We start from the raw sequence: 27,584 nt of genomic DNA on the forward strand, positions 1-27,584 counted from the left end.
CACACAGATGAAATAAAAGAAAAGGGCAAAGTTGCATCAGTTATTTGTAGCTTACAAACAACTACAAGCAATAGAAGTGTTGCAATAATAAGAGCATTTTTTATGTATGGTTTTGTGCCCCCTGAATGGGGCATAATGATTCAGTATTAAGGGAATTTTATGCCTTTTATGAAGGATCTAATAAAGACACTAATAAAGACATAAGCTGTGTTTCCTCTCAGTTTTTACATAAGAGACAAAAAACTACATTATCCCAAAAACTGACCAAGATCAAAGGTATTGTTGATACTGACACGGACCTCAAATGGATAGATTGAAATGAAATAGGTCACCTGGCAATATTTTCAAGTCACCTGTCCTTGTTTTCAAGTCACCTGCAGAATAGAGGCACGAGTGACCTATAGGTTTCCCCTTATCTGTAGATGGGGGGAAATCAGAAAAGGAACCTATTACTAGCAGTGTCGTACAAGGTGTCAATATTGGTCTGCCTGTAGTTAATCCACATGAACAAGAGAGATGAAGGAATAAATAGAAACATGAGCAACTTAGCTGATGATATGAAAATACACTGCCAAATAAATTCTGATGAGGACATCAGACTGCTTCGGGATGACCTGGATGCTGTGGTTGTAAAGTGGAAGATGCAGTTTAATGTAGACAAACATAAGGTCCTTGTCCTGGGAAAGAAAATACCCATGGTACTTATTAAATAATGTAGATCTTAATTCATCTGAATGTGAAAAACATTTAGGAGTTCTTGTTAGCAGAAATTTAAAGCCAAGACAACAGTGCATAATTGCTTGTAATACAGCTAATAGATTTCTTGGCTTGATATCAAGAATAAATAACAGGAGTCCTCTGGCTATACCTCAACTTTATATATCCATGGTAAGGGCCTCATTTAGATTATGTTGCTCAGTTCTGGTCTCCATATTACAGAATGGACATGGGCTGGAAAACACAGCGAGTTGGGCTTGCCTAGCATGGGCCAGTAGGCCTGCTGCAGTGCTCCCCCTTCATATGTAATACTTACAGGGGTGCAGAATTCCAGGGACCAATCCTGGTGGTGGTGACTTGAGAATAAGACTAGTTTCCTGTGTCTGCCTTACTAGGCAACAACAGCTTCACATGCACACCTGGCCAGGAAGGCCTCATGTAACAGGGTTAAGTTGTAAATAAAACTTAACCTCACAGGGAAAGGAAACTTTAGAGCAGAACTCATTTTGAGACTGAGGGACTGACCACCTCAAAACTACATCTTGGAGGGTGATGGACTGATTGCATCATCCAGACTAGGGGACTAATTACTGTGTACAAATACATAGTAGGTTGGTAGACAGCAACCGCCCAGGGAGGTACTACCGTCCTGCCAAGTGAGTGTAAAACGAAAGCCTGTAATTGTTTTACATGATGGTAGGATTGCTGGTGTCTTTTGTCTGTCTCATAAATATGCAAGATTACAGGCATGTCTTGCTACTTCTACTTACACTTAGGTCACACTACACATACATGTACACGTTTATTTATACACACTCATCTGAGTTTTCTTTGATTTTATCTTAATAGTTCTTGGTCTTATTACTTTTCCTTTTATATCCATGGGGAAGTGGAATAAGAATCTTACCTCCGTAAGCCATGCGTGTTGTAAAAGTCAACTAAAATGCCGGGAGCAAGGGGCTAGTAACCCCTTCTCCCATATAAATTACTAAATTTAAAAAGAGAAACTTTCATTTTTCTTTTTGGGTCACCCTGCCTCGGTGGGATACGGCCGGTTTGTTGAAAAAAAAAAAATTACTAAAAAGAATAAGAAGAAAATTGTCCAAGTGGGAAGTCTGAATGTGCGTGGATGTGCAAATGATAAGAAAGAGATGATTGTGGATGTTATGAATGAGAAGAAACTGGAAGTCCTGGCTTTAAGTGAAACAAAGCTGAAGGGGGTGGGAGAGTTTCAATGGAGAGGAATAAATGGGATTAGGTCAGGGGTTTCAAATAGAGTTAGAGCTAAAGAAGGAGTAGCAATAATGTTGAAGGATAAGCTATGGCAGGAAAAGAGGGACTACAAATGTATTAATTCAAGGATTATGTGGAGTAAAATAAAGATTGGATGTGAAAAGTGGGTTATAGTAAGCATGTATACACCTGGAGAAGAGAGAAGTGTAGAGGAGAGAGAGAGATTTTGGGAAATGTTGAGTGAATGCGTGGGGAGTTTTGAATCAAGTGTGAGAGTAATGGTGGTTGGGGATTTCAATGCTAAAGTGGGTAAAAATGTTATGGAGGGAGTAGTAGGTAAATTTGGGGTGCCAGGGGTAAATGTAAATGGGGAGCCTTTAATTGAGCTATGTGTAGAAAGGAATTTGGTAATAGGTAATACATATTTTATGAAAAAGAGGATAAATAAATATACAAGGTATGATGTAGCACGTAATGAAAGTAGTTTGCTAGATTATGTATTGGTGGATAAAAGGTTGATGGGTAGGCTCCAGGATGTGCATGTTTATAGAGGGGCAACTGATATATCGGATCATTATTTAGTTGTAGCTACAGTTAGAGTAAGAGGTAGATGGGAAAAGAGGAAGATGGCAACAACAAGTAAGAGGGAGGTGAAAGTGTATAAACTAAGGGAGGAGGAAGTTCGGGTGAGATATAAGCGACTATTGGCAGAAAGGTGGGCTAGTGCAAAGATTAGTGGGGGGGTTGAAGAGAGTTTATCTGGAGTTTATCTGGAGAGAGTTCCGGGGGTCAACACCCCCACGGCCCGGTCTGTGACCAGGCCTCCTTAGGTCAGTGTCCCAGGATGCGACCCACACCAGTCGATTAACACCCAGGTACCCATTTTACTGATGGGGAACATAGACAACAGGTGGAAAGAAACACGTCCAATGTTTCTACTCTGGCTGGGAATCGAACCCAGGCCCTCACCGTGTGAAGCGAGAGCGTTAACCACCAGGCCACCAGAGCCCTCCACCAGGCCACCAGTATTAGAATGTGGGGCAGAAGCTTGTGGTTATAGGAGGGTGGGGGCAGGAGGAAAGAGGAGTGATTGGTGGAATGATGAAGTAAAGGGTGTGATAAAAGAGAAAAAGGTAGCTTATGAGAGGTTTTTACAAAGCAGAAGTGTTATAAGAAGAGCAGAGTATATGGAGAGTAAAAGAAAGGTGAAGAGAGTGATGAGAGTGCAAAAGGAGAGCAGATGATAGAGTGGGAGAGGCACTGTCAAGAAATTTTAATGAAAATAAGAAAAAATTTTGGAGTGAGTTAAACAAGTTAAGAAAGCCTAGGGAAAGTATGGATTTGTCAATTAAAAACAGAGTAGGGGAGTTAGTAGATGGGGAGAGGGAGGTACAGTGGACCCCCGCATACCGATTTTAATCCGTGCAAGAGGGGTCATTGGTATGCGAAATAATCGGTATGCGAATGAATTTTCCCCATAAGAAATAATGGAAATCAAATTAATCTGTGCAAGACACCCAAAAGTATGAAAAAAAAAATTTTTTTACCACATGAAATGTTAATTTTAATACACACAAACTGAAAAAGGCATGCACACTTACATGACACTTACTTTTATTGAAGATCTGGTGATGATTGATGGGATGGGAGGAGGGGAGAGAGAGTGTTAGTGTTTAGAAGGGGAATCCCCTTCCATTAAGACTTGAGGTGTCGAGTCCTTTTCTGGGGTTACTTCCCTTCTTCTTTTAATGCCACTAGGACCAGCTTCAGAGTCACTGGACTTCTGTCGCACAACATATCTGTCCATAGTGGCCTGTACCTCTCGTTCCTTTATGACTTCCCTAAAGTGTTTCACAACATTGTCAGTGTACAGGTTGCCAACACGGCTTGCAATAGCTGTGTGAGGGTGATTTTCATCAAAAAAGGTTTGCACTTCAAGCCACTTTGCACACATTTCCTTAATCTTTGTAGTAGGCAACTTCTTCAATTTTTCTCTCCCCTCCTCTGAACCAGTTTCCTCAGGTCTGGCCTCTTGCTGTTGAAGTTGATCTATCAGCTCATCAGTGGTTAGTTCTTCATTGTCCTCCTCCACATCCTCCCCACTAACCTCCAACCCCAAGGACTTTCCCAATGCCACAATGGATTCCTCAACTGGCATAATCCTCTCAGGGTTAGCCTCAAACCCTTCAAAATCCCTTTTGTCTACACATTCTGGCCACAGTTTCTTCCAAGCAGAGTTCAAGGTCTTCTTAGTCACTCCCTCCCAAGCCTTACCTATAAGGTTTACACAATTGAGGATATTAAAGTGCTCTCTCCAAAACTCTCTTAGAGTCAGTTGAGTTTCTGAGGTCACTACAAAGCACCTTTCAAACAGAGCTTTTGTGTACAGTTTTTTGAAGTTTGCAATAACCTGCTGGTCCATGGGCTGCAGGAGAGGAGTGGTATTAGGAGGCAAAAACTTCACCTTAATGAAGCTCATGTCCCCATAAAGTCGCTCTGCCACGTCTGTAGGATGACCAGGGGCATTGTCTAACACCAGGAGGCACTTAAGGTCTAATTTCTTTTCAGTTAGGTAATCTTTCACATTGGGGGCAAATGCATGGTGTAACCAGTCATAGAAAAAGTCCCTAGTGACCCATGCCTTACTGTTTGCCCTCCACAGCACACACAAATTCTCCTTGAGGACATTCTTTTGCCTGAACGCTCTGGGAGTTTCAGAGTGATACACTAATAAAGGCTTAACTTTGCAATCACCAGTAGCATTGGAACACATCAACAAAGTAAGCCTGTCTTTCATAGGCTTATGTCCTGGGAGTGCCTTTTCCTCCTGAGTAATGTAGGTCCTGCTTGGCATTTTCTTCCAAAACAGGCCTGTTTCATCACAATTAAACACTTGTTCAGGTTTCAGTCCTTCAGTCTCTATGTACTCCTTGAATTCATGCACATATTTTTCAGCCGCTTTGTGGTCCGAACTGGCAGCCTCACCATGCCTTATCACACTATGTATGCCACTATGCTTCTTAAATCTCTCAAACCAACCTTTGCTGGCCTTAAATTCACTCACATCAGCATTAGTTGCAGGCATTTTTTTAATTAAATCCTCATGCAACTTCCTAGCCTTTTCGCTTATGATCGCTTGAGAGACGCTATCTCCTGCTAGCTGTTTTTCATTTATCCACACCAATAAGAGTCTCTCAACAACTTCCATCACTTGCGATCTTTGTTTCGAAAACACAGTTAAACCTTTGGCAAGAACAGCTTCCTTGATTGCTGTGGCATGCAAAGAGTACGTAACCTTTATTCGGCGCATGGACACACCCTCATTTACAGGCTATCTCCCCCAACCAGCGAACCAGGTTGCTAAGAGTTGATGATGGGGCCCCATCGTTCAACTAGTGACCAGGTTCTAGCCAATAAGAAGGTGGGATTGACAATCGCAGAGGTTATGTGGATACCGCTCTCCTGTCTGCCCTTGTCATTCCCACTCTAGAGCTGGTTGAAGCACGGTCTGCTATCTTGTGGCTTCTATTTCTGCCTTGCTTACCGTGGAGTGCACTATATTTATCACTGTACATAGTGTACATATTGCTGTTATAATTGGTGAAGGATAATATAAGTCTAAACTTTTTCTACTGTGTTTATTTGCTCCCATTACACCTGGGATAACAGGCCATTTGAAATCCTAGGTTGTAATAATTGCCTTTCTGGTGCCCACAATAGTAGCGATGGTTGATTGGGGTTTCTTGTACAACCTGACCAGGTCGGCGATACGCACTCCACTTTCATACTTATCAATGATCTCTTTCTTCATCTCTATTGGAATTCTCACCCTTATTGCTGTAGGGTTGGCACTAGAAGCTTTCTTGGGGCCCATGGTCACTTATTTTCCAGAAAAAGCACCGAAAACACTGTAATAATACGAAATATTCCGATTGTATGCTTGGATGTTACCGCGGAGGCTGGCTGGTAAACAATGCCACTGGCGGCACATGTGAGGCTGGCTGAGGGCGCACATTGGATGCGTCTCGGACGAAAATTGGTGAGCGGGTTTTTAAGCGGTATGCGAGGCAAAATTTTTGCAATTAAAGCAAGCGGTATGCGGATTAATCGTTATGTGATGCCAACGGTATGCGGGGGTCCACTGTATTAGGTAGATGGCGAGAATATTTTGAGGAGCTTTTAAATGTTGAGGAAGAAAGGGAGGCGGTAATTTCATGCACTGGCCAGGGAGGTATACCATCTTTTAGGAGTGAAGAAGAGCAGAATGTAAGTGTGGTGGAGGTACGTGAGGCATTACATAGAATGAAAGGGGGTAAAGCAGCTGGAACTGATGGGATCATGACAGAAATGTTAAAAGCAGGGGGGATATAGTGTTGGAGTGGTTGGTACTTTTGTTTAATAAATGTATGAAAGAGGGGAAGGTACCTAGGGATTGGCGGAGAGCATGTATAGTCCCTTTATATAAAGGGAAAGGGGACAAAAGAGATTGTAAAAATTATTTTTTATTTTTAAAAAAAATAATTTTTACAATCTCTTTTGTAAAAAGAGATTGTAAAAATTATAGAGGAATAAGTTTACTGAGTATACCAGGAAAAGTATACGGTAGGGTTATAATTGAAAGAATTAGCGTTAAGATAGAATGTAGGATTGCGGATGAGCAGGGAGGCTTCAGAGTGGGTAGGGGATGTGTAGATCAAGTGTTTACATTGAAGCATATATGTGAACAGCATTTAGATAAAGGTAGGTAAGTTTTTATTGCATTTATGGATTTAGAAAAGGCATATGATAGAGTGGATAGAGGAGCAATGTGGCAGATGTTGCAAGTATATGGAATAGGTGGTAAGTTACTAAATGCTGTTAAGAGTTTTTATGAGGATAGTGAGGCTCAGGTTAGGGTGTGTAGAAGAGAGGGAGAATACTTCCCGGTAAAAGTAGGTCTTAGACAGGGATGTGTAATGTCACCATGGTTGTTTAATATATTTATAGATGGGGTTGTAAAAGAAGTAAATGCTAGGGTGTTCGGGAGAGGGGTGGGATTAAATTATGGGGAATCAAATTCAAAATGGGAATTGACACAGTTACTTTTTGCTGATGATACTGTGCTTATGGGAGATTCTAAAGAAAAATTGCAAGGGTTAGTGGATGAGTTTGGGAATGTGTGTAAAGGTAGAAAGTTGAAAGTGAACATAGAAAAGAGTAAGGTGATGAGGGCATCAAATGATTTAGATAAAGAAAAATTGGATATCAAATTGGGGAGGAGGAGTATGGAAGAAGTGAATGTTTTCAGATACTTGGGAGTTGACGTGTCGGCGGATGGATTTATGAAGGATGAGGTTAATCATAGAATTGATGAGGGAAAAAAGGTGACCGGTGCGTTGAGGTATATGGGGAGTCAAAAAACGCTATCTATGGAGGCAAAGAAGGGAATGTATGAAAGTATAGTGGTACCAACACTCTTATATGGTATATGGATGTGAAGCTTGGGTGGTAAATGCAGCAGCGAGGAGACAGTTGGAGGCAGTGGAGATGTCCTGTCTAAGGGCAATGTGTTTATCTGGAGTTTATCTGGAGAGAGTTCCGGGGGTCAACGCCCCCGCGGCCCGGTCTGTGACCAGGCCTCCTTAGGTCAGTGTCCCAGGATGCGACCCACACCAGTCGACTAACACCCAGGTACCCATTTTACTGATGGGGAACATAGACAACAGGTGGAAAGAAACACGTCTGTGGTGTAAATATTATGCAGAAAATTCGGAGTGTGGAAATTAGGAGGTGTGGGGTTAATAAAAGCATTAGTCAGAGGGCAGAAGAGGGGTTGTTGAGGTGGTTTGGTCATTTAGAGAGAATGGATCAAAGTAGAATGACATGGAAAGCATATAAATCTATAGGGGAAGGAAGGAGGGGTAGGGGTCGTCCTCGAAAGGGTTGGAGAGAGGGGGTAAAGGAGGTTTTGTGGGTGAGGGGCTTGGACTTCCAGCAAGCGTGCGTGAGTGTGTTAGATAGGAGTGAATGGAGACGAATGGTACTTGGCACCTGACGATCTGTTGGAGTGTGAGCAGGGTAACATTTAGTGAAGGGATTCAAGGAAACCGGTTATTTTCATACAGTCGGACTTGAGTCCTGGAAATGGGAAGTACAATCCCTGCACTTTAAAGGAGGGGTTTGGGATATTGGCAGTTTGGAGGGATATGTTGTGTATCTTTATACGTATATGCTTCTAAACTGTTGTATTCTGAGCACCTCTGCAAAAACAGTGATAATGTGTGAGTGTGGTGAAAGTGTTGAGTGATGATGAAAGCATTTTCTTTTTGGGGATTTTCTTTCTTTTTTGGGTCACCCTGCAATATGAAAATAATGTAGTTTACATGTAATAAAACATGGGTAGTCACACAAGAAAGTGACTGGTGTGCAATGCATTTCATGCAAACTAAACCTAGTGCCTAAAGACTACTTATGAACTAGATAGACTATTTAGTAGAATTTCTTATGCAGTTAAATACAATTATATGTACAATAAGAAATGTAGCTAATGAGCAAATGGTACATTTTCAATGATTTTATTTAGTGGAGTGGCTGAATAGAGAAGGTGAAGATACAGGAAGTTACAGAGTTTTTTTTTTTTTTTTTTTTTTTTTCAACAAGTCGGCCGTCTCCCACCGAGGCAGGGTGACCCAAAAAAGAAAGAAAATCCCCAAAAAGAAAATACTTTCATCATCATTCAACACTTTCACCACACTCGCACATTATCACTGTTTTTGCAGAGGTGCTCAGAATACAACAGTCTAGAAGCATAAACATATAAAGATACACAACATATCCCTCCAAACTGCCAATATCCCAAACCCCTCCTTTAAAGTGCAGGCATTGTACTTCCCATTTCCAGGACTCAAGTCCGACTATATGAAAATAACCGGTTTCCCTGAATCCCTTCACTAAATATTACCCTGCTCACACTCCAACAGATCGTCAGGTCCCAAGTACCATTCGTCTCCATTCACTCCTATCTAACACGCTCACGCACGCTTGCTGGAAGTCCAAGCCCCTTACCCACAAAACCTCCTTTACCCCCTCTCTCCAACCCTTTCGAGGACGACCCCTACCCCGCCTTCCTTCCCCTATAGATTTATATGCTTTCCATGTCATTCTACTGTGATCCATTCTCTCTAAATGACCAAACCACCTCAACAACCCCTCTTCTGCCCTCTGACTAATACTTTTATTAACTCCACACCTTCTCCTAATTTCCACACTCCGAATTTTCTGCATAATATTTACACCACACATTGCCCTTAAACAGGACATCTCCGCTGCCTCCAACCGTCTCCTCGCTGCTGCATTTACCACCCAAGCTTCACACCCATATAAGAGTGTTGGTACTACTATACTTTCATACATTCCCTTCTTTGCCTCCATAGATAACGTTTTTTGACTCCACATATACCTCAACGCACCACTCACCTTTTTTCCCTCATCAATTCTATGATTAACCTCATCCTTCATAAATCCATCCGCCGACACGTCAACTCCCAAGTATCTGAAAACATTCACTTCTTCCATACTCCTCCTCCCCAATTTGATATCCAATTTTTCTTTATCTAAATCATTTGACACCTTCATCACCTTACTCTTTTCTATGTTCACTTTCAACTTTCTACCTTTACACACATTCCCAAACTCATCCACTAACCTTTGCAATTTTTCTTTAGAATCTCCCATAAGCACAGTATCATCAGCAAAAAGTAACTGTGTCAATTCCCATTTTGAATTTGATTCCCCATAATTTAATCCCACCCCTCTCCCAAACACCCTAGCATTTACTTCCTTTACAACCCCATCTATAAATATATTAAACAACCATGGTGACATTACACATCCCTGTCTAAGACCTACTTTTACCGGGAAGTAGTCTCCCTCTCTTCTACACACCCTAACCTGAGCCTCACTATCCTCATAAAAACTCTTTACAGCATTTAATAACTTACCACCTATTCCATATACTTGCAACATCTGCCACATTGCTCCTCTATCCACTCTATCATATGCCTTTTCTAAATCCATAAATGCAATAAAAACTTCCCTATCTTTATCTAAATACTGTTCACATATATGCTTCAATGTAAACACCTGATCTACACATCCCCTACCCACTCTAAAACCTCCTTGCTCATCCGCAATCCTACATTCTGTCTTACCTCTAATTCTTTCAATTATAACCCTACCGTACACTTTTCCTGGTATACTCAGTAAGCTTATTCCTCTATAATTTTTACAGTCTCTTTTGTCCCCTTTCCCTTTATATAAAGGGACTATACATGCTCTCTGCCAATCCCTATGTACCTTCCCCTCTTTCATACATTTATTAAACAAAAGTACCAACCACTCCAACACTATATCCCCCCCTGCTTTTAACATTTCTGTCATGATCCCATCAGTTCCAGCTGCTTTACCCCCTTTCATTTTACGTAATGCCTCACGTACCTCCCCCACACTTACATTCTGCTCTTCTTCACTCCTAAAAGATGGTATACCTCCCTGACCAGTGCATGAAATTACTGCCTCCCTTTCTTCCTTAACATTTAAAAGTTCCTCAAAATATTCTCGCCATCTACCCAATACCTCCATCTCCCCATCTACTAACTCCCCTACTCTGTTTTTAACTGACAAATCCATATTTTCCCTAGGCTTTCTTAACTTGTTTAACTCACTCCAAAATTTTTTCTTATTTTCATTAAAATTTCTTGACAGTGCCTCTCCCACTCTATCATCTGCTCTCCTTTTGCACTCTCTCACCACTCTCTTTACCTTTCTTTTACTCTCCATATACTCTGCTCTTCTTATAACACTTCTGCTTTGTAAAAACCTCTCATAAGCTACCTTTTTCTCTTTTATCACACCCTTTACTTCATCATTCCACCAATCACTCCTCTTTCCTCCTGCCCCCACCCTCCTATAACCACAAACTTCTGCCCCACATTCTAATACTGCATTTTTAAAACTATTCCAACCCTCTTCAACCCCCCCACTACTCATCTTTGCACTAGCCCACCTTTCTGCCAATAGTCGCTTATATCTCACCCGAACTTCCTCCTCCCTTAGTTTATACACTTTCACTTCCCTCTTACTTGTTGTTGCCACCTTCCTCTTTTCCCATCTACCTCTTACTCTAACTGTAGCTACAACTAAATAATGATCCGATATATCAGTTGCCCCTCTATAAACATGTACATCCTGGAGCCTACCCATCAACCTTTTATCCACCAATACATAATCTAATAAACTACTTTCATTACGTGCTACATCATACCTTGTATATTTATTTATCCTCTTTTTCATAAAATATGTATTACTTATTACCAAATTTCTTTCTACACATAGCTCAATTAAAGGCTCCCCATTTACATTTACCCCTGGCACCCCAAATTTACCTACTACTCCCTCCATAACATTTTTACCCACTTTAGCATTAAAATCCCCAACAGAGTTACAGAGTTACAGTAGAAATACAGTGGTATCTCGGGATACAAACCTAATTCGTTCCAGAAGGCTGTTCGAGTGCCGATCTGTTCAAGTACTGAACGAATTTGTTCCCATAAGGAATAATGTAAAGTAGATTAGTCCGTTTTAGACCCCAAAAATACGCTTACAAAAGGACTTACAAAAATACAGTTACATAACTGTTAAAGTTCATATCCCAAGGTACCACTGTATAATGGAACAAGACGAGTAAGGCAAAATGTTTCGGAATAAAGACATGTTAAAGTTACACTTGTCTTGCTTATCACGGTGATATACAGAGGGGGAGAGAGAGAGATCTCACACTCACCGTCTCTGCTAGAACGTCAAATACATGTGTCAGATGCTCGGCACTTGGCTTGCCAGTGGGGTCCGCCTTGTGTGTCGCGCCACTCTGCCCTGATGACACATGGCACTGCATGCTAGACTCACCCTCAGACACACTCTTGATGAACACTGACATGTCGCAAGTAGCACTTTCCCTCATGGGTGCCTCCGAAGAGGTGTCATTGCCACAGGAGAATGTTTCTTTACTGCTGTCATAAGTAGTAAATGCCTCACTACAGCCACTGTTTACAGAGACTGACTCTTCACTGTACCCGGGGCAAGACAGTGACACTGTATCCAAGACCTGGCTCTCGATTTCACTGTATGACACAGAGTACAGGATGTCACTGCCCCGGTGGTACGTGCCCCGGGGGTACCACAGGGCATCAGCTGGTAGACGGAATGTTCTGACGCTGGTGTTTGTGTCGCGGCACACCAGTCTTCCTGAGACGTAATCCTGAAACACATAAACGTATGTCAAATGCAGCCATTAGTGTATCGTTTGGATGCTGACGATACGATGACTGTTGTAAACAAAGAGGTTGTTTCCCACTGGGGTAGGGCAACCCTAAACGAGGAAACACATCCACAATCATTCACTCAATCACCATCTTGCCAGAAGCAGTTCTGATAACTGAACTATAACACCTTCATGAAGGTGAAAGCACTAAACTTATAGGGGGGTCACACAGCACCTTGGGAAAAGCAAAACACCAGGCTTATCACTTGTTAAGTGTAATTTGAAACCACTGATGAATGGCAGTATGAGATGTGTAGCACTTGTTCAACCACTGAATCCAATGGTCAACTAATTATGTATTCCAGTGGTCAAGCACAGGTGTTCTGAGTACCCAATAAAGGCTGTGAAACGTGTTGCAAACACGCACCTGACCCTGGTGACAGGTGTGGTGTGCCGGGAAGCTGCCGAGGGGGTCGAAGCAGTGAAAGTGTGGTCCAGTGGCACTAAGCCTCTCCAACAGGTCACTGCTGACGTCTTCGGCCTGTCATAACAAGGAAGAAATTTGGCTGGTGTTCACAGTTTTGGGATAACTATAATGACTGGAAGATACATCAAGCACAAGTATTCACACAATTACATCAATTTCAAATCTGTCAAGGAAAAGAGGACAGTTATCATCCACTATTATGAGCAGCAGTTATTGGGTCTTAAGGAGCAGTTATAATAATAATAATAATATTTATTTCTACAAGTGCATTATACAATTTATACATATCATAGCTGACATCAATGACATACTACAGCCTCTCCTTACTTAGTGACGTACTTGTTTACCGATGACTCAGACTTACGGCGGTCTCTGTAACCAGTTTCCATACTAAATAATGTATGTATATTAGAGCTGATTTCCTCTATTCTGTTTATTATAATATACAGTACCCTACTGAATAAACATTTAAAAATATACCAGAAATGTTATAAATGGTCCAAAGGTGACATTAAAACAATATCAAAGATGGTTGACACAAACCCACCACCATTATAGTATGCTCCTCACTTAGCGACGAATTTGTTTACTGATGTGGTCTTAGGAACGGAACTGTTAAGTGAGGAGAGGGTAGAGATAGAAAGCCCCTGGTTATACTTGGAGCATTCTTGGGAGCACTGACCCGAGGGTCAATGCTTCCATGGCCCGATCCGTGACCACACCTCGCGGTGGATCAGGGCCTGATCAACCAGGATGTTACTGCTGGCTGCACATGAACTGATATACGAACCCCAGGCCAGCTCACCAGGCACTGCCTTAGGTGCCTGTCCAGCGCCTTCTTGAAGACAGCTAGGGGTGTATTGGTAATCCCCCTTATTCAAAAAATTTCAAAATTCAAAATTTTTATTTCTTTGCATGTCATACAGTGTGTAGTTTACATGTAATAAAATACTGTGAACACAAAGAAAGTTACTAGCATGCATCAGCATTTTGGGCATACTAATCCTAATGCTTACAGATTACTTGAAAACTAGACACAGGTTATAGAGTGGTAAAATTTTTATGTATCACAAATTTTTTTTTATAATTAATAAAATTTATGCTGGGAGGCAGCTGAACAGTCTTGGGCCCCTGACACTTATTGTGTTGTCTCTTAGCATGCTCGTGGTGCCCGTACTTTTCATTGGGGTGATGTTGCATCACCTTCCCAGTCTTTTGCTTTTGTACGGAGTGATTTTCCATGTGCAGAAGAGCATATTGGGCATGTGACTCACATCATTCGGCTAACAGCCAGGTACTTATTTGCTGCTAGGTGAACAGGGACAGCAGATGTCTTAAGGAAACATGCCCCAATGCTTCCACCTGTACCGGGGATCAAACCATGGACCTCAATGTGTGAGCTGAGTGTGCTACTGAGCTATGAGACAGTAGAGCTTATTCATGGTTAGGAAGATGCCAGGGAGCTGAATGATACATATGTCTCTCAACAGCTCAGTAATGAGACGAATAAACAACGTATCACAGAATGACAGTCACCGACACCTAAAGTTAGTACCTGACCAATATTTGCTATGCAGTTGGACGATGTTGCATTGGTGTTTGCACTATCCATGGTTGAAGGGGACTTCAAAAACCAGTTATTTTTTTTTTTGCAAGACTCTCAATATCACCACAAAGGCTGAGGATGTGTTCAAACTCACGTTCAAAATTGTTAAGAAATTTCTTTGGTTTGTCTTGGGCGAGTCTTATGAGTGTCACCATTAATGATGCTTCTGCCATGCTAGGCCAAGCTCAGCCTCCAAACATTCATATTCAAATTAAACATTTATTTCTTTTTATGTGGTACCAAGATAATGTACGAATAACCCGCACATAGGAAAGAGAACCTTCGATGAGGTGCCAGGCCAACTTGGATCATTCATAAGTCACACTAACACAAGAGAGGGGGGGAGGAAGCCAGGATATATACAGGTGAACTGGACAGGGACGGCACCAAGACAGGAAGAAAAAGTAGTAATGGTTAGTGGTAAGGCTGGTAGTGCGGCTTATTTGTACAGTGGACCCCTGGTTTACGATATTATTTCATTCTAGAAGTACAGTGGACCCCCGCATACCGTTGGCCTTACATAACGTTAAATCCGCATACCGATACATTTTATCACTAAGATTTTGCCTCGCATACCGCTAAAAAACCCGCTCAACGCTGTTCGTCCGAGACGCGTCTAATGTGCGGCCTGAGCCAGCCTCACATGTTCCGCCGGTGGCATTGTTTACCAGCCAGCCTCCGCGGTAACATCCAAGCATACAATCGGAACATTTCGTATTATTACAGTGTTTTTGGTGATTTTATCTGCAAAATAAGTGACCATGGGCCCCAAGAAAGCTTCTAGTACCAACCCTACAGCAATAAGGGTGAGAATTACTATAGAGATGAAGAAAGAGATCAATGATAAGCATGAAAGTGGAGTGCGTGTCTCCGAGCTGGCCAGGTTGTATAATAAACCCCAATCAACCATCGCTACTATTGTGGGCAACAAAACGGCAATCAAGGAAGCTGTTCTTGCCAAAGGTTCAACTGTGTTTTCGAAACAGAGATCGCAAGTGATGGAAGATGTTGAGAGACTCTTATTGGTATGGATAAATGAAAAACAGATAGCAGGAGATAGCATCTCTCAAGTGATCATAAGTGAAAAGGCTAGGAAGTTGCATGAGGATTTAATTAAAAAAATGCCTGCAACTAGTGATGATGTGAGTGAATTTAAGGCCAGCAAAGGTTGGTTTGAGAGATTTAAGAAGCATAGTGGCATACATAGTGTGATAAGGCATGGTGAGGCTGCCAGTTCGGACCACAAAGCAGCTGAAAAATATGTGCAGGAATTCAAGGAGTACATAGACAGTGAAGGACTGAAACCTGAACAAGTGTTTAATTGTGATGAAACAGGCCTGTTTTGGAAGAAAATGCCAAGCAGGACCTACATTACTCAGGAGGAAAAGGCACTCCCAGGACATAAGCCTATGAAAGACAGGCTCACTCTGTTGATGTGTTCCAATGCTAGTGGTGATTGCAAAGTGAAGCCTTTATTAGTGTATCACTCTGAAACTCCCAGAGCGTTCAGGCAAAAGAATATCCTCAAGGCTAATTTGTGTGTGCTGTGGAGGGCAAACAGTAAGGCATGGGTCACTAGGGACTTTTTCTGTGACTGGTTACACCATGCATTTGCCCCCAATGTGAAAGATTACCTAACTGAAAAGAAATTAGACCTTAAGTGCCTCCTGGTGTTAGACAATGCCCCTGGTCATCCTACAGACGTGGCAGAGCGACTTTATGGGGACATGAGCTTCATTAAGGTGAAGTTTTTGCTTCCTAATACCACTCCTCTCCTGCAGCCCATGGACCAGCAGGTTATTGCAAACTTCAAAAAACTGTACACAAAAGCTCTGTTTGAAAGGTGCTTTATAGTGACCTCAGAAACTCAACTGACTCTAAGAGAGTTTTGGAGAGAGCACTTTAATATCCTCAATTGTGTAAACCTTATAGGTAAGGCTTGGGAGGGAGTGACTAAGAGGACCTTGAACTCTACTTGGAAGAAACTGTGGCCAGAATGTGTAGACCAAAGGAATTTTGAAGGGTTTCAGGCTAACCCTGAGAGGAGTATGCCAGTTGAGGAATCCATTGTGGCATTGGGAAAGTCCTTGGGATTGGAGGTTAGTTGGGATGATGTGGAAGAGTTGGTGGAGGAGGACAATGAAGAACTAACCACTGATAAGCTGATAGATCAACTTCAACAGCAAGAGGCCAGACCTAAGGAAACTGGTTCGGAGGAGGGGAGAGAGAAATTGAAGAAGTTGCCTACTACAAAGATTAAGGAAATCTGTGCAATGTGGCTGAAAGTGCAAACCTTTATGGATGAAAATCACCCTCACACAGCTATCGCAAGCCGTGCTGGTGACTATTACACTGACAATGTTGTGAAACACTTTAGGGAAGTCATAAAGGAACGAGAGGTACAGGCCACTATGGACAGATATGTTGTGCGACAGAAGTCCAGTGACTCTGAAGCTGGTCCTAGTGGCATTAAAAGAAGAAGGGAAGTAACCCCAGAAAAGGACTTGACACCTCAAGTCTTAATGGAAGGGGATTCCCCTTCTAAACACTAACACTCTCTCTCCCCTCCTCCCATCCCATCAATCATCACCAGATCTTCAATAAAGGTAAGTGTCATGTAATCGTGCATGCCTTTTTCAGTTTGTGTGTATTAAAATTAATATTTCATGTGGTAAAATTTTTTTTTTCATACTTTGGGGTGTCTTGCACGGATTAATTTGATTTCCATTATTTCTTATGGGGAAAATTCATTCGCATAACGATAATTTTGCATAACAATGAGCTCTCAGGAACGGATTAATATCGTTATGCGGGGGTCCACTGTATGTTCAGGTGCCAGTACTGAACGAATTTGTTCCCATAAGGAATATTGTGAATTAGATTAGTCCATTTCAGACCCCCAAACATACACGTACAAACGCACTTAAATAAATACACTTACATAATTGGTCGCATTGGGAGGTGATCGTAAAGCGGGTGTCCACTGTATATTGTTCCTGTCATGGTATTATGCCTTTTAGTTCTTCAAAGATAATGTAGTTTACATATAATAAAACATTGTTAGACACAAAAAGTCACTAGTATGTAATGCATTTCAGGCAAATTAATTCTAAGGCTTAAAGACTACTTAAGAATTAGACAATTAAGTAGGATTTCTTGTGCAATTAACTACATTATATGTACAATAAGAAAGACAGTTTAATGAATACATGGTACAATTTTAAAAGCTCGACTTATTATTTCAAACTGATTCAATGAGGTTCGGTTAAGTATGATTTCATAAGCAGTTAACTACACTGGTGAAATAACACAAATGGTGACTAGAGATCACTGCTTTATCCATGTAAAACACTGGAATCAAAAACATTACTGGGACACTGGAACACAGTTTTTGAAGAGATGATGAAAGATGTCAACTGCATTATCAGCTGTGAAGACTAGGCTACTGAAAAGACTTTGGAACATGGGTTTGAACTCTGACGTGTTGCTGTTCTAGACTTCTGAACGGTGGTTGTCAGTAGGGAACGTACTCAATAGAACTTTCCAATCAAGAGTGGAGTTGGATTTATTTCTCCATGCTCAAGGGAAAGATGAATTCTGAAACGTGTGGACATGGTCAAATCTAGAACTTACATATTTTGTTAATATTTCTGGGATCTTGAACAATCTGAATCATCAGCTGCAAGGAAAAAGTGAAAATCTGTTCTCTCACTGCGACATCGTTGAGACTTTTCCTAAGGAGTTGGAACACTGGTTTGTAACATAAAATGGTAATCAAATTACAAAACTGGTCAGATTTGAACCTATGCAAGAGAGTCCTAAAACTCACAGGTTAATTAACCACTCAACCAGCTGAGTTAACACACAGGTCTGTGAATTTCAGCACTCACTTGCCATGGGTTTAACTCCCACCATTCCATGATTTGTTTGCAATTGTGTTATTGCAATTTTGAGAGTCATGAGACTAAGGTAATAATTTGGCTCAATTTACACATGTGGATGCCATGCTGGGGGGAAAAGGAAATAATTCGACCACAAAAGTCTTGATCATTTACAGAAGCCAAGGGACAAAATCTATCGATACTATCCAGAGAAGGACAGGACGCAGGATGGATCTTTCAACACAAACCACTCTCAACCGCAAGCACAAGACTAGAGAGGCAGGTACCTGCTTGAGATGCAGCAAGTGGGACTCATGTAGAAGGGCAGCTGAGGTGTTCGATGAGGAGAGGTCAGGAGTGGATCCTGTGCATGAATCCTGCTGTTGAAGCTGCTGCTGTTGCTGTGCCAACACACTTGCAGTGCTGCTCAGGTGGATCGGTGTTGATGGGGCACTCTGAACACACCCCTGGTAATACAACCACTCAGATCAGCATTACGCTAACAGGGAGCACAGTGTAATAATCAAAGACTGCTTCTTAGGGAATTACAGATAATAACAACAGTTTGCACTGTACAATATTGTTAGTTGCACATCTCAGATAGTTAGTCCTCTTATAAAGCTCCTCTATATACAGTCAGCTCTCTTTACAAGCCTACTCTATACAGTCAGCTCTCTTTAAAAGCTCCTCTATACAGTCAGTTCTCTTAAAAAGCTACTCTATATACAGTCAACTCTCTTATATGGCTCCCTTATATTTGTCAACTCTTTTTTAAAGCTCCTCTATATAGTCAGCTCTCTTGCAAAGCTCCTCTATGGCACAAAATAATGTAGTTTACATGTAAAACATTATTAGGCACAAAAGAAAGCCACTAGTATACAAAGTAGTTTAGGTAAACTAATGCTAATGATGATAGACTACTTAAGAACTAGACAGACTATTAGGTACGATTACTTACGTAGTTAAGTACAATTACATGAACAATATGGTACATAATGAACAAATGGTACGATTTCAGAATGAATCGGAACGAGTACGTCAGAAGAGTTGCAGTTGTAAAATTTGAGGTAGTAGGTTGGTAGACAGCAACCACCCAGGGAAGTACTACCGTCCTGCCAGATGACTGTGAAACAGAAACCTGTAACTGTTTTGCATGATGGTAGGATTGCTGTTTTCTTTTTCTGTCTCATAAACACGCTAGATAACAGGGATATCTTGCTACTCCTACTTACACTTTGGTCACACTTCACAGACACGCACATGCATATATATATATACAGACATCTAGGTTTTTCTCCTTTTTCTAAATAGCTCTTGTTCTTCTTTATTTCTTCTATTGTCCATGGGGAAGTTGAAAAGAATCTTTCCTCCGTAAGCCATGCGTGTCGTATGAGGCGACTAAAATGCCAGGAGCAATGGGCTAGTAACCCCTTCTCCTGTAGACATTTACTAAAAAGGAGAAGAAGAAAAACTTTATAAAACTGGGATGCTTAAATGTGCGTGGATGTAGAGCGGATGACAAGAAACAGATGATTGCTGATGTTATGAATGAAAAGAAGTTGGATGTCCTGGCCCTAAGCGAAACAAAGCTGAAGGGGGTAGGGGAGTTTCAGTGGGGGGAAATAAATGGGATTAAATCTGGAGTATCTGAGAGAGTTAGAGCAAAGGAAGGGGTAGCAGTAATGTTGAATGATCAGTTATGGAAGGAGAAAAGAGAATATGAATGTGTAAATTCAAGAATTATGTGGATTAAAGTAAAGGTTGGATGCGAGAAGTGGGTCATAATAAGCGTGTATGCACCTGGAGAAGAGAGGAATGCAGAGGAGAGAGAGAGATTTTGGGAGATGTTAAGTGAATGTATAGGAGCCTTTGAACCAAGTGAGAGAGTAATTGTGGTAGGGGACCTGAATGCTAAAGTAGGAGAAACTTTTAGAGAGGGTGTGGTAGGTAAGTTTGGGGTGCCAGGTGTAAATGATAATGGGAGCCCTTTGATTGAACTTTGTATAGAAAGGGGTTTAGTTATAGGTAATACATATTTTAAGAAAAAGAGGATAAATAAGTATACAAGATATGATGTAGGGCGAAATGACAGTAGTTTGTTGGATTATGTATTGGTAGATAAAAGACTGTTGAGTAGACTTCAGGATGTACATGTTTATAGAGGGGCCACAGATATATCAGATCACTTTCTAGTTGTAGCTACACTGAGAGTAAAAGGTAGATGGGATACAAGGAGAATAGAAGTATCAGGGAAGAGAGAGGTGAAGGTTTATAAACTAAAAGAGGAGGCAGTTAGGGTAAGATATAAACAGCTATTGGAGGATAGATGGGCTAATGAGAGCATAGGCAATGGGGTCGAAGAGGTATGGGGTAGGTTTAAAAATGTAGTGTTAGAGTGTTCAGCAGAAGTTTGTGGTTACAGGAAAGTGGGTGCGGGAGGGAAGAGGAGCGATTGGTGGAATGATGATGTAAAGAGAGTAGTAAGGGAGGAAAAGTTAGCATATGAGAAGTTTTTACAAAGTAGAAGTGATGCAAGGAGGGAAGAGTATATGGAGAAAAAGAGAGAGGTTAAGAGAGTGGTGAAGCAATGTAAAAAGAGAGCAAATGAGAGAGTGGGAGATGTTATCAACAAATTTTGTTGAAAATAAGAAAAAGTTTTGGAGTGAGATTAACAAGTTAAGAAAGCCTAGAGAAAAAAATGGATTTGTCAGTTAAAAATAGGAGAGGAGAGTTATTAAATGGAGAGTTAGAGGTATTGGGAAGATGGAGGGAATATTTTGAGGAATTGTTAAATGTTGATGAAGATAGGGAAGCTGTGATTTCGTGTATAGGACAAGCAGGAATAACATCTTGTAGGAGTGAGGAAGAGCCAGTTGTGAGTGTGGGGGAAGTTCGTGAGACAGTAGGTAAAATGAAAGGGGGTAAGGCAGCCGGGATTGATGGGATAAAGATAGAAATGTTAAAAGCAGGTGGGGATATAGTTTTGGAGTGGTTGGTGCAATTATTTAATAAATGTATGGAAGAGGGTAAGGTACCTAGGGATTGGCAGAGAGCATGCATAGTTCCTTTGTATAAAGGCAAAGGAGATAAAAGAGAGTGCAAAAATTATAGGGGGATAAGTCTGCTGAGTATACCTGGTAAAAGTGTATGGTAGAGTTATTATTGAAAGAATTAAAAGTAAGATGGAGAATAGGATAGCAGATGAACAAGGAGGCTTTAGGAAAGGTAGGGGGTGTGTGGACCAGGTGTTTACAGTGAAACATATAAGTGAACAGTATTTAGATAAGGCTAAAGAGGTCTTTGTGGCATTTATGGATTTGGAAAAGGCGTATGACAGGGTGGATAGGGGGGCAATGTGGCAGATGTTGCAAGTGTATGGTGTAGGAGGTAGGTTACTGAAAGCAGTGAAGAGTTTTTACGAGGATAGTGAGGCTCAAGTTAGAGTATGTAGGAAAGAGGGAAATTTTTTCCCAGTAAAAGTAGGCCTTAGACAAGGATGTGTGATGTCACCGTGGTTGTTTAATATATTTATAGATGGGGTTGTAAGAGAAGTAAATGCGAGGGTCTTGGCAAGAGGTGTGGAGTTAAAAGATAAAGAATCACACACAAAGTGGGAGTTGTCACAGCTGCTCTTTGCTGATGACACTGTGCTCTTGGGAGATTCTGAAGAGACATTGCAGAGATTGGTGGATGAATTTGGTACGGTGTGCAAAAGAAGAAAATTAAAGGTGAATACAGGAAAGAGTAAGGTTATGAGGATAACAAAAAGATTAGGTGATGAAAGATTGAATATCAGATTGGAGGGAGAGAGTATGGAGGAGGTGAATGTATTCAGATATTTGGGAGTGGACGTGTCAGCGGATGGGTCTATGAAAGATGAGGTGAATCATAGAATTGATGAGGGAAAAAGAGTGAGTGGTGCACTTAGGAGTCTGTGGAGACGAAGAACTTTGTCCTTGGAGGCAAAGAGGGGAATGTATGAGAGTATAGTTTTACCAACGCTCTTATATGGGTGTGAAGCATGGGTGATGAATGTTGCAGCGAGGAGAAGGCTGGAGGCAGTGGAGATGTCATGTCTGAGGGCAATGTGTGGTGTGAATATAATGCAGAGAATTCGTAGTTTGGAAGTTAGGAGGAGGTGCGGGATTACCAAAACTGTTGTCCAGAGGGCTGAGGAAGGGTTGTTGAGGTGGTTCGGACATGTAGAGAGAATGGAGCGAAACAGAATGACTTCAAGAGTGTATCAGTCTGTAGTGGAAGGAAGGCGGGGTAGGGGTCGGCCTAGGAAAGGTTGGAGAGAGGGGGTAAAGGAGGTTTTGTGTGCGAGGGGCTTGGACTTCCAGCAGGCATGCGTGAGCGTGTTTGATAGGAGTGAATGGAGACAAATGGTTTTTAATACTTGACGTGCTGTTGGAGTGTGAACAAAGTAACATTTATGAAGGGGTTCAGGGAAACCGGCAGGCCGGACTTGAGTCCTGGAGATGGGAAGTACAGTGCCTGCACTCTGAAGGAGGGGTGTTAATGTTGCAGTTTAAAAACTGTAGTGTAAAGCACCCTTCTGGCAAGACAGTGATGGAGTGAATGATGGTGAAAGTTTTTCTTTTTCGGGCCACCCTGCCTTGGTGGGAATCGGCCAGTGTGATAATAATAATAAAAATCTTTGAAGAGCAATGTAAGACTCTTACAGCAGCCAGGGTACAGTAAACCCTTGATATAAAGGACTAATAGTGGGGGAATCATCTGACTGTGCATTAAATAAGAACCTTTAAAAAAAAGCAAAAACAAGCATTGTATGTTTATATTAAAAAAAAAAGCTCCTGGAGAGCAAAATGTTGCCACAATAAAATGTTACATTAGTTGTATTTGTGTCCTTTTACTTAACTTACTGTTGGTAATTCTACCAATATTAATACATTGTACATCAATGTAGTAGTATTATACCATCGATTTACAGACATATAATAAGCACTGAAAATAATGGAGTTGAAAGTGTGATTTATCTGGGAGATTGTAAGATTTTAAGAGTCTGTTATCCTGAAAGTTTACTCTACCGTGGTTAGAAAAGTTACTTTAAATGCTACGGTATTTTATAAAATATCTGACCTACTGCCTATATTTTTAAACAGAGTTTGGTTAGAAAAGTAGGTATATGGTCGGAAGAAAAATGTGGGAGAGAGAAATGTTGTGGCTAATTGTCTGTCTCGAAAACCGATGTTTGCACGTTAATATATAATTAAAAGAGGGCATGAATTTTCCCTGGTGTGTCCAAATAATAATAATAAAAATAACTAATAATAATTATTAATACTAATTATATACATATACATTTTATGTGTAATCAATAAAGGCATTTAAAATTAGTACTGAAATGTACTTCCATGAGTGTACACCTATTTACCTCAGGCTGTGTACATTATTAACATGTTGATCTGTGTGTACACCCAACCTTGTGCATGTCAACATAAGTCTGTGTACACCCAACCTTGTGCATGTCAACATAAGTCTGTGTACACCCAACCTTGTGCATGTCAACATAAGTCTGTGTACACCTATGTTTGTGTCTACACCTATGCACTTATTTGTGTATACTATAACCATATTTATGTAGATTTGTATGTACACCCATGTGTACAGATAGTGTACATCACTGAAATTCCTCCTGTGTATGTATTCCCCCTGTATGCACTTGTGCCTATGTATACCAGATGTACACTCCATGTATGGACACCCCTTGTAGGTACACTTAAGTGTTCTGTACATCCAAATATATACATAGAATTTACCGACGCACTAATTACACTGACATGTACAGCATACTGTGTACACCCTGTCATGTACAAGACTGTACCTCCTGTCAAGTACACCAGTCAAGTGGATACAGTGTACACCCCATATACATCATAGTACAACCACCATATATTTCCCAGTGTACAACCTCTCATGTACACCAACTCCATACATAAACCATGATATACACTCCATATTCACACATACACCCTAGTACAACCACCACATACACACCTAGTACAACTGCAATGTACACAAGTATACCCAAATACAACCACACAGGGTTTCACAAGGGTCAGACACAGGTCCAGTGCAGTGTCTTGTACACATGAATGACATAACAGAAAGGAGAAATTCAGAGGTGTTCCTCTTCACAGACAATGTGAAGCTGATGAGGAGAATACAAGCGGTAGAGGATAAGGTAAGCCTACAAGGGCATCTGGATAGGCTGGAAGCCTGGTCTGTCTGACAAATGGCTCCTGGAGTTTAACTCGAGCAAATGCAAAGTTATGAAGCTTGGGGAAGGACAAAGGAGACCACAGACAGAGTACAGCCTAAGAAGTCAGAGGCTGCAAAACTCACTCAAGGAAAAGGATCTTGGGGTAACCATCATACCAAGCACATCTCCTGAGGTGCACATCTTCCAAAAAACTGCTGCAGCATACAGGTGCCTGGCAAACATTAGAATAGTTTTTCGACATCTAAAAAAGGAGTCATTCACGACACTGTACACCGTGTACGTCAGGCCCATACTGGAGTATGCAGCACCAGTATGGAACCCACACTTGGTCAAGCACATCAAGAAATTAGAGAAAGTGCAAAGATTTGCAACAAAACTAGTCCTGGAAATGAGGAGTCTATCCTCCGAGGAGAGGCTAAGGGAACTTAACCTGACAACACTGGAGGACAGGAGAAAGAGAGGGATGACATGATAACTACATATAAAATACTGAGAGCAATCGGTAAGGCGGACAGAGACAGGATGTTCTACAGATGAGACATAGAAATAAGGGGTCACAACTGAAAGCTGAAGACTCAGATGAATCATAGAGATATTAGGATGTATTTCTTCAGTCATAGAGTTGTCAGGAAGTGGAACAATCTGGAGAATGATGAAGTGGAGGCAGGAGCCATACATAGTTTTAAGAAGAGGTATGATAAAGCTCATGGAACAGGGAGAGAGAGGACCTAGTAGCAGTAGCAACCAGTGAAGAGGCAGGACCAAGAGCTATGAACTGATTCCTGCAACTACAATAGAGAGTACACAGATGTACACCCTGGCACAGCCACGTACACCCTGGCACAGCCACATACACCCTGGCACAGCCATGTACACACTGGCACAGCCACGTACACCCTGGTGCAGCCACATACACCCTGGCGCAGCCATGTACACACTGGCACAGCCACGTACACCCTGGTGCAGCCACATACACCCTGGCGCAGCCATGTACACCCTGGCACAGCCACATACACCCTGGCGCAGCCACTTACATCCTGGCGCAGCCCCGAATACCCTGGCACAGCCACGCACACCCTGGCACAGCGGTGGCCTGGTGGCTAAAGCTCCCGCTTCACACATGGAGGGCCCAGGTTCGATTCCCGGCGGGTGGAAACATTTTGACGCATTTCCTTACACCTGTCGTCCTGTTCACCTAGCAGTAAGTAGGTACCAGGGTGTTAGTGGACTGGTGTGGGTGGCATCCTGGGTGTTAGTAGACTGGTGTGGGTGGCATCCTGGGGGACAAGACTGAAGACAACAATGGAAATAAGTTAGACAGTCATCGGTGACGCACTGACTTTCTTGGGTTATTCTGGATGGCTAACCCTCCGGGGTTAAAAATCCGAACAAAATCTTATCTTATCTTATCTTACACCTTGGCACAGCCACGTACACCTTGGCACCACCACGTACACCTTGGCACAGCCACGTACACCTTGGCACCACAACATACACCTTGGCACCACCACGTACACCTTGGCACAGCCACGTACACTTTGGCACCGCCACGTACACCTTGGCACAGCCAGGTACACCTTGGCACAGCCAGGTACACCTTGGCACCGCCACGTACACCCTGGTACAACCATGTACACCCTGGTACAACCATGTACACCCTGGTACAACCATGTACACCCTGGTACAACCATGTACACCCTGGTACAACCATGCACACCCTGGTACAACCATGCACACCCTGGTACAACCATGTACACCCTGGTACAACCATGCACACCCTGGTACAACCATGTACACCCTGGTACAACCATGTACACCCTGGTACAACCATGTACACCCTAGTACAACCATGTACACCCTAGTACAACCATGTACACCCTGGTACAACCATGTACACCCTGGTACAACCATGTACACCCTGGTACAACCATGCACACCCTGGTACAACCATGCACACCCTGGTACAACCATGCACACCCTGGTACAACCATGTACACCCTGGTACAACCATGTACACCCTGGTACAACCATGTACACCCTGGTACAACCATGCACACCCTGGTACAACCATGTACACCCTGGTACAACCATGTACTACCTGAGGAAGCCTGGAGACTCTGGCTGCCCCTACATTTCCCCCCTCTACTGCCGCCCTGCCACCGCCCCCTGCCACCCTGGGTGGCAGCCCCAGCTTCAGGGACCTCAGACACGCCGCCATCAAAACCCAGCGCCTCAAAAACCTCTAAAAAAACGACGAAATAAACACAGGACCAAGACCAGGACCGGCCAGCCAGGGTTCCAATACTATTTCCTAGCAGACGACGCACCTAAATATTACCCTATTCTCACCTTGTTTCACCTTTTTATTGCGTATATATTCGCCTATATATATTGTAAAATATATAAAAATCTGGGAATTATAAATTAGTCCATATTTTTTTTATTATTGCACTGGTAGATGACGCACCTAAAATATTCCTCATTTTCACCTTATTTTACCTGTTTCCACCTATTTTCAAACCTATATACACGTTTATATACATTCTAAAAATATATAAACATTAGGGAATTATAAATTATACCCTAACTTGTTATTACGGCGCTGATAGACGACGGACCTAAAAGTTCCACTATTTTCACATTTTTCACCTTTTTTAGCCTATATACATTTATATATATACATTGTATTTAAATAAACGCTGGAGAAATACGAATCAGTCCAAAAATAGTTTATTACGGCGATGGCAGACGACGCACCTTATAATCACCAATTTTCCCTTATTTCGACCTTATTTCACCTATTTCCTCGCATATATAATAACAATAATAATTATAATATATTATTTTTATCACCACACAGATATATAAACGTTGGGAAAGATTAATCAGTATAAAATACGTTAATTAGGCGATAGCTGGCAGTTGAATAATTATTTTGAAATACAAAAATTTACCCTCCTGACAACAAGACTTTTAAATAATGTGTATATAATAATAATAATAATAATAACAATAATTCAAAGATTATGTGGATTAAAATAAAGGTTGGATGCGAAAAGTGGGTCATAATAAGCGTGTATAAACCTGGAGAAGAGAGGAGTGTGGAGGAGAGAGAG

At 41.7% G+C, this 27,584-nt stretch overlaps 1 protein-coding gene across 1 annotated transcript in view; it reads right to left on the reverse strand.

Moving 5' to 3' along the window:
* Positions 1–26,702, reverse strand: part of LOC128694186 (uncharacterized) — a 59,123-nt gene extending 32,421 nt beyond the window's left edge. Inside the window, exons 1-4 of the mRNA XM_053784167.2 lie at positions 26,567–26,702; positions 18,509–18,688; positions 12,675–12,788; positions 11,771–12,244 (exon numbers count right to left, since the gene is read on the reverse strand). Of these exons, the coding sequence (XP_053640142.1) occupies positions 11,771–12,244; positions 12,675–12,788; positions 18,509–18,688; positions 26,567–26,686 (888 nt within the window). The 5' untranslated portion in view covers positions 26,687–26,702. The remainder of the gene's footprint in view (positions 1–11,770; positions 12,245–12,674; positions 12,789–18,508; positions 18,689–26,566) is intronic.
* Positions 26,703–27,584: the final 882 nt, after the last annotated feature.

The sequence above is a fragment of the Cherax quadricarinatus genome, chromosome 43 (genome assembly GCF_038502225.1).
Source record: "Cherax quadricarinatus isolate ZL_2023a chromosome 43, ASM3850222v1, whole genome shotgun sequence".
Lineage (NCBI taxonomy): Eukaryota > Metazoa > Arthropoda > Malacostraca > Decapoda > Parastacidae > Cherax > Cherax quadricarinatus.